This window comes from Thunnus maccoyii, chromosome 8, assembly GCF_910596095.1.
Source record: "Thunnus maccoyii chromosome 8, fThuMac1.1, whole genome shotgun sequence".
NCBI classification, from domain to species: domain Eukaryota; kingdom Metazoa; phylum Chordata; class Actinopteri; order Scombriformes; family Scombridae; genus Thunnus; species Thunnus maccoyii.
In genome coordinates, this window is record NC_056540.1 from 22,420,944 (window position 1) to 22,435,964 (window position 15,021).

A 15,021-nucleotide genomic window follows, 5' to 3' on the forward strand; every position below is an offset into this window, starting at 1 on the left:
AATGTGGTCACAAGTACAACAGACCGCACTTGACCTCACCCACCTGCAAGGTTGAGTGTGGCCCTAAGTTCAACAGACTGAGGCTGCAGTCAGACCAAAATCAGCCTAGCAAAATTTACCCACATGGTGTGGCCAAAAGCAGGGCGAAGGAAATAGCTTGGGTAGGGATGTAAACATAAGCTGTCGGAGCTGCTGCAGCAACAACAGTCCCCAACCTTGTAAATTATAAAGCATTATATCAACTGTTTTACTGTCATTATCCTCTATCACTGTCCTTGCACTCACTACAGCATCTCTTCTTATCTGCTGCTTGTATTATTTCGCCACACAGTGATAAAATAAGTAGGGAATGTCTCTCATCCCGCTCCGCATAGACATGAATGGGGAGCGAATTTCGGACTGACTGAGTCATTACACTGTGACCGAGATCCATACTGCACACTAATCCTAAGGAGGTTTTGAGTATGTAGTGTGTTAACACTGGAAAAGTGCCAAAATAAATATGTCAAAATTGTCAGTATGCATTGATACTGATTGATTTTTTACTGTGCTGTTGATAGACACTCTCCTACAATGCAGTGCATTGATGGAGGAGCTGCTCACAGCTGGAAAAAATAAAACTAATTGTGGATGATGGTGAAACAGCTCTAGAACAACAATGGAAAATAAAGGAGAAAAAAGAGAAAAATTCTGCTGTCTCTCTGTGTTAAATTTAATTGACAGTGACAGTCTAAAGTGACACTTTGATTGCCTTTACACAATACACATATTGCATAATTTCATGCTAGTATAATGGCAAAGTATGTTCATTCCTTGTATATTAACTGCAAATAATTTAAATATACTTTTAAAGTATACTATAAAGATTAGTATATAGCATATATTGTATATAATTTGTATGTAGTATGAGGTTTGGACACAACTTATAGCTTTCAACCCACAATGGTCAGTACAACAATGCTTTTCTCCCATATAAGATCCAGTGTTACTGTAGTCCTTCTAATTTTCTGCAAATCTTCAACTCTCGCCTAGCTACATATGAAACTCCAGAATTCAGAGCTGCAGGCTAGAAACAACTGAATAATCTTGGCTCAGTGTGTCATTTTAATGCACTGGAATATCTCCTACTGGTGACTATGGGGCTGATAGGCTAACCATTGGTGAATTAATTAATGAATAAGAAAAGGAAGCCAATGGATGTTACTTTTACAGGCAAAGTTCTAGGCAATTACACAAGAGTTACAGTATATTACGGTAGCTCAAGTTTGGCCTTCAAAAATCAATAGGTCTCTTACATCTCGGTGCATCAACGTACACAGCGAATTTCAACCTGACTTTTACTTTTCAATATATGTTGGTGGTGGAAAAACAAACAGACTCACAGAAGCAATAACAACTTCCTGTAAGTAATGAACAAATAAGTTCAGAGTGATGTTTGAGGTGTTTCAAACCTGAAAAAAAAAACTCCAAACATGACAGAGAGCATCACAAGGTCATCAGTCAGTAAAACATTACTGGTATGTAAAATCACACAGAACCTACCTGATGTAGTAATCATTCCTGATGAGCAATAGGTGCTGGAGGATTGACAGGAAGTAGGCCTCTGACCCAGTGTCTTTCACCATATTGGACAGGAGATGGTACACCTCACTCATATCAGTACAAGAGCAAAGTTAAGGAAAACAACTCTATGTCAGTGTGTGTTTTTTTTAAAGTTTAATAACTTGATTCAGTTAAACTGTTATGATCAACTTCTTGACAAGACATCCAAGTTGAGTTCATTATTCAGATGTATTCTATGTAAACTGAATAACTCTATACACATTTAAATTTTTTTTCTATTTTTTTTTTTTTTTTTTATTTGTCCCTGGTTCCTCACCTCAGGTTTTCTGACAGGCATCATTGTGCAAAAGCAAACACAGATGTGATTCCTCTTATCCATTTTCTCTCAGGGGAGCAAAGACAGTGTAAACAGCTAACTTGAGGAGGGGGGTTGACAATAAAGAATGCTCCCTCTGGTTTACCTGTCACTCCGAACCTTTCAAGATACGGGAAATTAATTACATGAAAAAGTCACTGGTTCGAATGTTTAAGGCAAGAATGATGGAGAGCCACTCATTTGCAGAGCAAAAATATGGCTGAGGTTTAGTTCTAAGATTGAAACTGACATGTACTCAGGAGCAAAAACTCATGTTATTAAATTTGCAAAAGGTATTGATTATGTGTCTTATGTTTGCTTTCCCCAGGAGGAAGTAGTGATGGCTTTGACATCTAAAGCAGATGCTAAATCCAACTGTCTTACTTTTCATTCTTCCATATTTAAATATCATATTCTACATATGTTTCTTATTTATTCGCTAGTATGATTCTTTTATAGAGTTCTTGTTAATGATGCCTCTTATCAAAAGAAGCACAAAATGTTTGATATTGAAAGCAAAAGATCAAAAACCATGTAAGAGAGATATAACCTACCATATAGGACCAGATAAGCACAAACACCAGAACACATTGCAAAATTAATTCTCTAGGTAAATGGTTGATTTGTATTACAATTTATGTAAAACTTCTAATAGTGTTTAAAAAAAAAGTGTAGCTCTAAGAAATAAAGTACCTTGGAAAATTAATGATTTGGAGCCTATTTAATTTGTTTGCGTGAGAAAGGAGGATTTCCCTACAGAGACTCATCTTGTTTGAAAAAACTGAATAAGCCTCTCAAATATGTGCACACATGCAGAAAAAAAGAGGACTAAGTAGACAGTACACTGTTAAGCTCGGAAAGATGATTGCCATCATAACATGAAGTGCGGATCTTGACAATGTGTGTGAAAATATTTACATAGTACAACATACTGACTGCAAAGTGATAAAGTGACATTTTCAGCATATAAGGTTATTCCCCTTCCTTCTGCTTTCAGTACAGAAAATACCTGTAAAACACACATGCAAAACTGATTTCTTTTTAAGATTATAGGTGAAACTGAGCTTGAGGATTCAGGATTCAAGTGTATTATCATACTTGGTTTTGGGGATATACTAATGATATGGATCCTAAACACTTAACACACAAAGATTAGAACGACATGTTTTCAAGGGTTAATCTGAATGCTCTTGCTTCCTAATATTATTTGTCAGGTTTCATCAACAGCTAAATGAAGGATGACTGTAAGAGAGTGTCAATAATTTAGACAATTTATTCCCTCTAATAAAAAAAAATAGCACTTAACTGCATTCTCCATTTCCCATGCTATAATACATGCAAAACAATCTGCAGCCGCTGCAATTGGAGCAGATCAATTCTTTTAAATACTGTTTGACACTTTTCCTATTAATTTCAACAATGTCTGTAATTAAACTCCTATCCCATATCAAACTTTTAGAGAGAGAGGGATGGGAATACAGGCTCCTCTAAAGAATCATTTCCCTCCCTTGTATTAGCCGAGTATGAAGCCTAGGAGAATTACCAATCCTGTGAGATTCAATTATAGCCTCACCACAGCAGCATTTGAGAGGACATGAGAAGGAGCTCAGACTGGGAAAGTATCCAACTAGCTTCATCTATCACTAAGCTGCAGACATAAACCTAATGTAGAATGCCAATCCATTCGATGACACCCCCCTCTTCACTCTCTTTCTCTGTCTCTCTCTCTTTACTTTCTCTCTCCAAATAATGAATAAACATGAGTGGCAGTCAAGTGTGATGTAGGCCAGTCAGTGGTGGGGTCAATCAATCACCATTCCACAGCTCATTAATATTTATAAGTGGCCTGGAGTCACCTCCTCAGCACCTGGACCTGGGCTGGACACAGAGGAGACGAGCCTCTCCGAGTTAATATTCATGAAACTGCTGGGAGAAACAAGACACACGCAATGCTCAGGTAGTAGAAGTACTACCTGCGTCATATCATGCACATACGTGGGTGTGCTGTGCCGGCAAAGGGACAAAGGGTAGGCTAGGCATTCGAATCATGCTCTGAGCTTGCAGATCAATACCACATTGTCCTTGGAAACAAACATTGGGCCTTCTCATTTGTGAACCTGCTCAAGCACATCATTAATCCAAGTGCACTTTTTTTCTCTCCATCTTCTCCCCGCACACACGCACACACCCTCCTCCCCTCACCTACATGTGTCAACAGAAACTGTCACTCACAGCAGCACTTTGTGTCAGTACTAGAACTATGGGATTTGGTGGAAGAAAAAGGTTGAAGGAACGAACATCTGCATAACAATGTCAGTGTCTGGTATGTCTGCTCACAATGTCAGCCATTCATACATAGCCTTAGAGAAGATTTGTGAATTATTAAAAAGGCTCTTCCCTGGGATGCATGAAGAAGTTTCCAACTCTGGGCTAAATTACTGCTCACCTTATTAACTTCTACTCTGCACATTAGGAGTTAAATGGACACTGGTAGGGAGCTGGAGGAGAAAATTCATATGTCTAACAGAACTGAAAGACAAGGAGTGAATACTTGAACAGAAGAAACTCTGACCACATAATATAATACAGCTACACATAAAATGTTTAATTGTCTACTGTGCTTAATAAATGGCAAGAGCAGGGAAGTATATTTCTGTTTGATATCTTCCTCTTGAGTCTTACAACAGTCCTACTTAACCCAGTACTAAGAGACAAAGAACAAAAAGTGAAGTGGAGAGGACAGGAGATGGAGAGGAGGAGGAAAGTAAATAAAGCAAAGAGTGAAGAGGTGGGAGGTTAAGATGACAGGGTTATTTACCTAGTATACCTGGTCAGAGATGGAGCTGGATATTGTGCTCTGGATCCTCAAATCCCCCTCTAATGAACCAAGCCATGAGGGGCTTTAGCCTGTAAAGCTTGACCAAACCAACAATACGAACTCATCTCCCGCTGCTAGTTCTGCAGACCTATTCATCTGTATATTCACACTGAGGGAGGACAAAAGGATATTCCATCTCAGCACGGATGTCATCCAGGCGATGTGAGAGTTCGATAGAGTCCTCCTCCTTGTTCTCATTGAATACCTTCAGCTGGATGTCTAGCTCCTCTGTCTCTTTTAGCTCCTGTAATTGAGTTAGACAAACAGTAGATAGCTGAGAATGTGAAGTTATACAAAAGGTTATCTCGCAAAGTAAAATATTATAAACATTTGCAGCACCTGGATGATATAATTAAGCTATAGCCTGTTATAATTTACAACTTTTTTTTTATTGTTTAATTTTGTCAGACTTCTGTATGTTACTGTTAACAAGAGCTATTGTGAAAATCTATAAGGTTTCCCTGTTACAGCTGTGTAGAGAACAGGGAACTGAGATGTCCTGAACCCTCTCACTAGGTATTCCAGACACTACATATTCCTGAACACCTGTTCCAGCCACAAAGGGCTCCAGGGGTGCTCTTTAACACTTCTCTATGAATCACTGGCAGTGGAGTTTACTGACGGAGACAGGGCCAAACGTAACCCAATTTCTGCAGGTATCAATCACCCTGCACTGTTTTTTGGGTGCACCATCTGTCTTAAGCAACACTGGTTCAGAGGGAGGTGTGCAATGCCACGAAAAAGGGGAGCAGGAGAAGAGGAGGAGGGCCAAATACATGCGTCAAGGACTATGAGAGCAAAACAAATTGTGCTTTCTTTTGAGCGGAGTTCACTTTTTCTTTGCCAACAGCTACGCTGACTCCACAGCATAACTCATAATTAGATGAAAGATGTCAGTTTGAATGTCGGCATTAAAAGCGGTGAACGTGGCATTCATAAATGACTGTACACTGAGACTCTTTCATATCAGGGGGCAGAATTGAAGATAATTTAAGTAATGACAGTAATAATCAACAGGAGCAGCTGGGATAACTTATTAACAACTGGCTCTGTGACACATTCACCCCACTCGCTACAAATGAGAGCTTGAGTGATGAGTTGGAGCTCGTTTGCCTTCGCCTCATGTGAAGATGTGTAGTCTTGCTGATAATGATGCCAGGAGGACCTGTGTGATGAGGTGCTAGGCACTGCATCACACTTGACATGAATCTGAAAAGCTACTACTCCTACAGGTTCAACCACTACTACTATTATTCTATAATTAAATCAATAATAATAAAACCTATTCTTATTCATGCCATTTCTGTCATGTGACAAGTTCAGCCTTTTATGATTTTAAGTCACTAATTAACACAAATTCAGTTCTCACATCTACTGAAGAGCTATGTGGATTTAATTATACACCTGTATTATTTGGTTTGAACGCCAAATACAAACACAATCAAATAAAATTAAATGCATATTGCATTAATTTTGAAGTAATGTAGTCACATAAGAATGGAAATGCTTTACGTAAATTCAGTTAAATATGGTTTAATTCAATCAATGTTGGACACTTAACCAGCATACATTCAAGCTGTAATGTGTTATGCTGTTGTAATGCCACTGATCTGCTAGGCAGATAGGTACATGATACAAGGTACATGGTTCTAACATAAATACCAAAGCAATACAGTGTTGTGTTTAACTGACAATAATTGACTGACTGAATTAGACTGACAAAGGAAGAAAATATTTGAGCCACAGACTCTTTCATAAAGTCAGAACTGGACCTTGTGAATAATCTAACCATGTGCTGTCTGATATTTTGATAACTCACAGGTAGGATCTTCTTGAGGCCACATCTTAGGAACTCATTGCGTAGATGTATCCGGAAGTCTAGGTCATCCGGAGAGGTAACCAGGGCGTTGATCAGCTGCATGCAAGCAACCTGTGGACAAACAACAAAACATATCAGTATAATATAATGTCATTTTACTGTAAATTTGTCTTGAAAAAATAAATATATGTTTTTGATTGTCTGATTATTTCCCTTATTGTTGTTTCCTTCCCAAAACCAAGACTACATAACAGGGAATGGAACAATGAGGACAGACAGAGAGAGGTAGAGAGAGAGCAGCAGATGGTAGAAAGTACAAGTCTGGTGTGTCTATTGATTAGATGTGCATTATGAATGATTTTATTGGTAAGGAAAAAGCCTGACAGTGTGTGTGTGTGTGTGTGTGTGTGTGTGTGTGTGTGGCGTTGGGGAGGGGGTTAAGAGGAAATCGCTGATGAATTATAATGAGCAGTAAGGTGTTTCAGGGGAGCAAGCCATGGCTAAGATAGTTTTCCTTGGACAGACAATCGATAGCAGGCTGAAGGATTCCCATGGATGATGTGAAGAGTTGTCTTCTGAAACCTTGACTCTACACTATTGACTTGTATGTGTTATTAATAAGAGCCATAACAATGCTTATTCTGTGTGGTTTCCTGGGTCTTTTTTTTTCTTTTACCTGGTTTAAAATTTTATCCCAACACTGTGTTTCTTAACATTTTCATTAAATAAAAAATGCACACCTATGTGTATCTTTGTGTATCTGCAAAAATCCACAAAAGCAATACATAACTTTTTGCTAACTAAACTCCATTTAAAGTCATCTTTTATTAAATCTACAATCAGCTATCTGAAATGAACAGTACTAGCTTGTATTTCTGTTGTCGTACAGTTGTAGCAGTGGGACAACAAGCACATTTATTAGCTGGGTGTTGGGGTAAAAATTCAGGTTGCTATGAGATACAGATATAAGATACTGTATGTTCCCATGGGAATGCTTATTTCAGTTAAGGATGCACCGCCATTGAGTATGTGCCACCGGTGTCAGGCACCAGAAACATGGCTGACTTCTTCACGTTACAGAAGAGCTTGAAGGCCTCTAAACTAGATCTGTGCACTGAAACCTGACATTTCACTGTATCCACCAGAGGCCAGACACATAAAAGAAACTCCACCAAATCTTCACAGAATTCATGTGAGCGAAGAAAGCCATGCAGCTCATGAAAAATTCTGTCTTTTCTCCTGCATGCAGATTGATACTTACATCAAGTACCTCCAACATACCTCAGCCATGTATTGTGGAGTGGCTGAGGTGGGGGGGTAGGGGCATTATCTGTGTTAGGTTTAGAGAAATGTAGTGGTGCCATAGGGTAGTTCCAAACACCATAATTAAAAGTGGCACTGCTGGGATGGTTTTAAAGTTGGAATGCTGAGTTCTCTCCTGCTCAGCAGAAGAGCATAGCCTGAACTACAGCAAAACACATTTTAATCACATTAGCAAAGTCTAGTTCTACAGCCCATCGCAGGTTTTGGATAAAAAGTCTATTAATTTCCTTGAACCCCCTGCATCAGCAAAGCATTTTAATTTACTTCACAATTAGCAGAGCTTCATTTCATTAATGGCAAAATGTAAAGGAAAAACAACAGCCTCCCAATAAAAGAATATCTATTTTCTCTTCTACCACCCGCCTCATCAGTTTCCTTCATGACTTTTCCTACATGACTTCACAATCCCTGCAGTTAAAAAAGTAATTCCTTAACTAATTACCTGCTTTTGGGTTTACAAAAACATGTTTTAAGTGTTTTTTTATTGTTGTTGTATAGTTTTTCCTGCTACTGAAGGATACCAGTTAAAATGAGGAGCGGTATGGTGCTTTAGTTGCCCTTTAACACCGATTCCTCTGAGACCGAACCTGACAGCAGCATGGAAAACGCAAGGAGAAGTATTTGTAAGATGTGAGAAAAAAATGAGAGAAGCAGTGAGAGCAATGAATGAAGCTGGTGTTTTTGATTAAAGCAGTGGTGATGAAGCTCTGGGTTCATTTCAATAGCCCGGTGATCCCGTCCCATCATGTGCTAGAGGTGCTGTGGGGTTGACAAGTGGATGCAAAGACAGGAAGAGAGGCAGAGAAAAGCACATGTATGAAGACAGCAGAGGTACAATGGACCCCAGAGTGACTCAACTATCAATTTCAGTGTTGTCTGGCATCAAACGTGGTCTCCATGACAAAACAGAATTTGTGGGAATGGCACTGGATTGTGGCAGGTTTCTGTCCACTGTGGGCAGTATGAACCAGTGCGTAAGACTATTCAAGGCAACCTAGAAAGTGTGCCACAGCATAATAGAGAGCAGTGATATAGAATTACATAGTGCTCTCTATGCTGGTCATTGAATTGGCCACTTGGAAAGAAATAATCTAATAAAAGGGCAGTGATGAATGCATCATTATTAGAGGTGTTAACATTTGTGTGTGTGTGTGTGTGTGTGTGTGTGTGTGTGTGTGTGTGTGTGTGTGTGTGTGTGCATGTGTGTGTGATTCCAAACCTGGAGCTGCTGGGCCTCATGGTTCTCCAGTCCTTCCACAATTGGAGCAAATCTCTCTTTATTGTTCCTCTCTGCAGCAATTGTCATTGCAGCTAGAATCTTATCCAGGCTGGAAGAAAACAAAGAACAGGGAGCAGGCAAACACAAAAGTCAACAAACACGTTTATCACCTCACTGACAGGACATTTACTCACAATTTTCAGCTCAAACACCATGTATCTTATCTTCCCTTGTGTGCTGGTGTGGACATTTACTCGGTCAGTCTTTGGTCACCTGGACAAGAGCCCCTACTTTCCATCTCTTTGTATGAAATCTGGTCTATTATTACTGCAGTATCCAATTTTGAGCTGTTACTAAGGTGATGCTAGAAAAAAAACAGGGTTTTATTGCAAATATGTTTAGTTGTCAAAGCAATTGTGCTAAAGTGTATTTGGCTGAGTGAGAAAGGGAGCAAATTATTGCAGGGACTGGCAGACTAATGTGTAAATACACCTTTTGAGACGGTAAGCAAATTAGAGTACTTGCAAAGGCTCAAGGCAGCTCGGCTAAATAGAGCATTGGACAATTCCAGCCTCTAAATTGTGAAAGAAGAGGATACGTTTTGTGCTCAACACACACATACACGGAGGACTGCAATACAAGTAAATTGATGTCTTACGCACATTTAGGTAAGCACTGATTCAAAATAGGCACACATTATAATTGGCAACAAGTGGTCTCTCTGTCACCGCAAGGCCACATTTTCTATTTTGCCTTCACAAATCGAGAAACTGAACAGCATTACTGTCCTCAACCTTCTTACTCCCTTGGGTACAAAAGAGCTCTCGGCTTGATATATCAATTCCCCTTGCTGTTTCAATAAATAAGTAAATGAATAAATAAATAAATAGACTGGGCCAAATGTTGAAGTGTCAGCTGTACGGATCAGCTGATTTATACATGTGCAAGCATATTGTTTGTGATCGCACATGCTGTGCAAGGTTGCTGTTGCCTTTTTTTTTATCACCTTATTTTAAAAAATAAAAATAACACTTTCCAGGGTGACAAAATACAAGTAGTTGCTTTATGAGCAAGGGAGATCATGTGTCTGACCAATAGGACTGTATGTGTGGAGTAAGCCTGACACAGAGATAAATGGAATGGCCATGCTCTGTGATAGGGGTTAGAAAGTCACAGACGAGCGTAGGGAGCCGCATACTGAGTAGCTTTAAAGCCAGTTCAAACGACGCTTCAAAACAGGCAAGATAGATCTGCTTAACTTGTCGTGTTCCCTTTTGATGCTGTCAGCTGAAGTGGGTGTTGAACATGAGCCAGCGTCACAACACTGGTTGGCAGAGAAGTTTCTGAGTAAGAAAGTGACGCCTCAGCTCCTTTTGCTGTCATATTTACAGGATACGAACGTTTGAATGCAGGGCTATGATCATGGCAAAGTTCTCCGTGTTTACTTCAACCTATTCTTAAGTACTTTGAGGGAGAGAGAGGGAGAGAGAGCGAGATTTGTTCTATTTGTACACCCAGTGCCTACTTAAAGATACTGTATATGCATGAATGTACGTGTGTGCACGCAAGAAACAAATCTGTGTCTGAGTTTTAAGAGTGATAACAGTAACAGAAGGCATTTATTTAGGTTTAATTGTTGTAATTGCTGCGCCATGCATCAATTATAAATTATTCCAATTCAACTGTATCAATCAGCAAAAGTAATGAAGAAATTGAAACAATCTGGCATCATCAATTATGTATTGTTACATATTTAAAATTTCATTTAAAAAGCGTTGTAAAAGTAGTTTGAATCTGAATAATATGACTGATTGTCTCTATTTTGACTTCCCAAAATAAAACTGCCAGGCTGGTAAAAACATTGTAAAACACCATTAACCTGTTAAGATAAAACAGCACTTCCATTTGTGCCAACTTATGAGGCTTTTTGTTTCACTCAAAACTAGGGGACAATACCTCATGAATTACATCATCATCACATCTAAAGATGTATTTGCATAGATTTATGCTCTTCGTTATAAATGTTCCCAGAAAATAATTAAAATTATTTCATTACGGTAAAACAGGTTTTACATGGTTTCGTTGTCTATGTATTTGTTAGAATACAGATACTCTCACATTATTATAAACGCTTGTTTGATGGATATGGCTTCTAAGGAATAGTTACTGAATTTTATTGTGGTTTTATAAATATACAGAATCTGAAAGTTAATAACAAGAATGATCTTGAGGCAATTTACCTAATATAAAAAATGAATCGAATTCAATGATCTGCAAGCCAACCCTTCACACTTTTTGATATTCAGAAACCAGAAAATCGTTTTAGAAACCACGCACAGTCGCAGCAAGGTTCAGAACTACAACCATAAAGGCCAGGTCTATTTGGATGGTCAGAGATGTGAAACTCACTGCTGAACTCAGCTTCTCTAACAGAATTTGTGGGTTTGTTTATTTCCACCACTGCATACAGACTGACTTTGAAGTGCCATTGTTATTCTAGTCTGGCCCTGTGGGAAACAATAAAAAACATTCCCCTAAATCCAATTTATAAGCTGTCAACCAGGTTGTGTGTCCATGGCAAACTATACTGGGTAGTTTAACAAATTAAACAGACTAAACTGCATCAACTGGCCATGTGACCCACCAGATTTCAAATTGTCTCAGCTCATCTGTAAATGCAGTACTGTATATGCACACAGTGGGTAAACATATGCATGCAGTGCTATCTCTCTATGAGCACATGCCACCAAGTGGGAGAAGATTGAAGTAATAGTGATATTCCAGTGTTTACAAGAAGCATCCGTCTCCTTACCTCTTGCTGTTTCAGAAACATTACAGAGTGTGTAAATATAGCAAAGACAGCCCTTTTTTTTTTCTTTTTTTTTTTTTTTTTGTCATAAATCAGGATTTTGAAACGGTGTTGTGCTGTTTCCATATCAGCAGTGATTTACTGGGAAAGATAGGGAAATGTTTCTCTCACTCAACTTTGAATACTGAAAAGTTGTTTACAACTTTGAATGGAGGTTAGGCAGAGGTACTTAAAGGGTCAGTTCACCCAAATCACAAAAAATATATTTTCCCACTTCCTCTTTGTGGTATCTAAGCCACGCAGAAAGTCTTAGTTTTAGCTGTAAATGTTTTGAGATACTGTATCTGTCACTGAGAGCTCCGGACTATGTCTCCAGTAGAAAATTGTTGTCAAATGAAAACTGTCTACAGTGAGGTTTGCGGATTATCCTGAGGAATCGGGGGACTATTTCTGGAGAAAGACTTTGAGGGGGTGTTTTTTCACACTGTGGGCATCAAAAATGGATTTCTATTCACACACATTGTCTTGGGGCAGCAGAGGATGTCTCAGTGGCAAATGTCTCAAAACCTCTGCAAATAAAACCAAGGCTCCCGATTAGGTGAACTGATCCTTTAACTGTGTCAAAATCTTTATCTTACATAATACTGTGCTGAGATGATTTGCATGTTGAGTGGACTGGCACATGATAGGCAATCTAGAAAAGCCTCTTTAATGATGACATGAAAAAACATAAGAGAGAGCATCTGCAAGATCAAGATGTGTTACGACAAGTGTGACGAATGACTTACATGTTTTCCTCTCCAATAATACAGAAAGCAGAGAGAATTTTGACAATCTCTGTCATCATGTTGGTCTGTTTGGGGTCAATCGCTCGTGCCAGTAGCAACAGGCTTCGCTCGTCTCCCAAGATCCTTTGCAGTCCATACTGTGTGACAATGGAAGGGAAGAGGGTGGGTAATGAAAAGGTCCATTGGGCATAAATTAATGAGAGCATTTGCATTCATAGAGAACTTTCACTGCAAGTAAAAAATAAATTATACAAAAACGCTCTCATGTACGCAAGTTATAGTTAGCCTTAATTTTCTTTTAAGGAGGGACAACGAGGCCATGGGAGAAAATGGAGAGGATGATGAATTAATTCAATTCAGGACAGGACTATAGGGACAAATACTTATAGTCTCCTGTACCTTTTAGTCTCCCCACAACTGAAGGCATGGGTAAAGATGACCACGTGTGGGGATTAAGTCTAAGAGTAGGAATATCAATAGTTCATCTTTCCTTGAAATGTGTGCCACTTTTGAGAAATGAGCCAGACCTTCCCAAAAAGGATAATTAAAAGATCCGAGACTGTGGGTTGTAAATGGTAAAATTAGCTTCCCATTATCCCAGTCTTCATCATCCTCCAGATTCATATCAGATTTGGTATACTGGCCACTTGAACAACTGTTAGAATTTTTTAAGATGTTCAATATAAGTGTACAAAGAATGTCCTTGTTTGTGCATTTTATTTGTTTGTACAAAACATTAGAGTTTATCTTTACCCTTTACCAGTGAATTAAAACATAATTAAAATTTCAGGGAGTTAGCTTTTTAACAACATATTACTTTTGACTCATCTCAGGTTGTTTAGGATTGTATCCAAGTGATATAATTTCATCATGCAGTCATACTGACATTAAATGACTTCATTATCTAATGAATCAATTGAGTGGACTGGCTTTTCCTCATCGACTCATACAAACCTTATTGTTCATGAAAGCCTTCAAGCACTGGATGAGTTTATGCTGGTTCCGTTTATCGATATTCTCTTGCCTGGAAAAAAGGGGGAATATTGATAAGAATAATGTGATTACATGAAAAGAGCAAGGCAAAATGACACAGAGAAGGGATGTCACAGGAGTTCACTCACTGTTTCTTGTCCAACAGCTTCTCCAGAGCATCCAGAAGAAGGCCAAGACCCTCATGACCGAAGTTATTAACCCAACTGTGGAGAAAACACAGAAAAAAAAATGAGTTCCCAATATTCAGTCAATATTCTTATAATATCATAGTTTCAACACTCATTTAGATAAATTGACTGTTGTAATGGTTTTTAATTTCTAGCAGAGAGAGCTGCAAATCAAAAACCACCTTGCCCTCCCTGATACTGAATACAGTATGAATCGGTTTGAATTTAAACTGTACCCATTTACAAGCAAATGAACACCCATCCATCTTAACTAGTGTTCCCATCGCAAAGCAGTTTGTATTCAGGCCCTCCCCGTGAGCTGCTATGTTCCTGTGCCAAAAGATTAAGCAATGCAAGAAAGATAACACTGTAATCGATAATGGATCGCAAGATATAATTGGCTATAAACCACAGCGTATCAGGAGACGGCAAATGATCCAGTGCAGATGAGCCCGTTTGTCTGAGGCAGGAAAAGAGAGAGGCAGGAGGAGGGTGGGAGGGACAGTGTGGTCACAGCCAGTTCATGTCATTAGCATTACTTGTTTTCAGGCCCCCAACTGTCAATAACGCAAAACGCATGGAGCAATTTTCTGACATTAATGGGGCATAAGTCAATGATTTATCCCGCCTTTTTGACAATGATTTGAAATAATAATGGTTTGAGTATTAAAGTTATTTGTATTGACTCAGTGAGTCGGAGAAGACCCTCAATTAGGGATGAGATGCATTAGCCTGAGGCAACTGGCGAAGTTGAGGTGAGGTATTTCTTTGATCTGTGACGAAATTAGCACGCACTGCAACCCCCACCTACCATGACTCAAATTTCATTAGCAGACAAGCACAGCCAATTTATAAGTTATTAATATTACTGTTGTGTATAATGATGATCTGTTTTCTTAATAAAAACAAAACATCATGATGTTGTAAATTTATAAATGTCTGTTTACAAAGAGCCTCCCAGTTAGAAGGTTTGTTTCCAGCATGTGATTTGCACATATTTAAGGCTGCAAAAGAGAATAAAGAACAAACTGGCTCAGTTAACTGCAGAATAACAATACAGTTATATGTATTTGTGATACAGAGGTGGTGGGAGCAAATGAGAGACTG

At 38.8% G+C, this 15,021-nt stretch overlaps 1 protein-coding gene across 1 annotated transcript in view; it reads right to left on the reverse strand.

The window, feature by feature from the left end:
- The window catches only part of diaph2 (diaphanous-related formin 2), a 382,189-nt gene that overhangs the window by 253,143 nt on the left and 114,025 nt on the right, over nt 1-15,021 (reverse strand). Inside the window, exons 8-14 of the mRNA XM_042418197.1 lie at nt 13,876-13,950; nt 13,709-13,778; nt 12,755-12,891; nt 9,158-9,266; nt 6,616-6,726; nt 4,928-5,040; nt 1,543-1,659 (exon numbers count right to left, since the gene is read on the reverse strand). Coding sequence (XP_042274131.1) covers nt 1,543-1,659; nt 4,928-5,040; nt 6,616-6,726; nt 9,158-9,266; nt 12,755-12,891; nt 13,709-13,778; nt 13,876-13,950 — 732 coding nt within the window. The remainder of the gene's footprint in view (nt 1-1,542; nt 1,660-4,927; nt 5,041-6,615; nt 6,727-9,157; nt 9,267-12,754; nt 12,892-13,708; nt 13,779-13,875; nt 13,951-15,021) is intronic.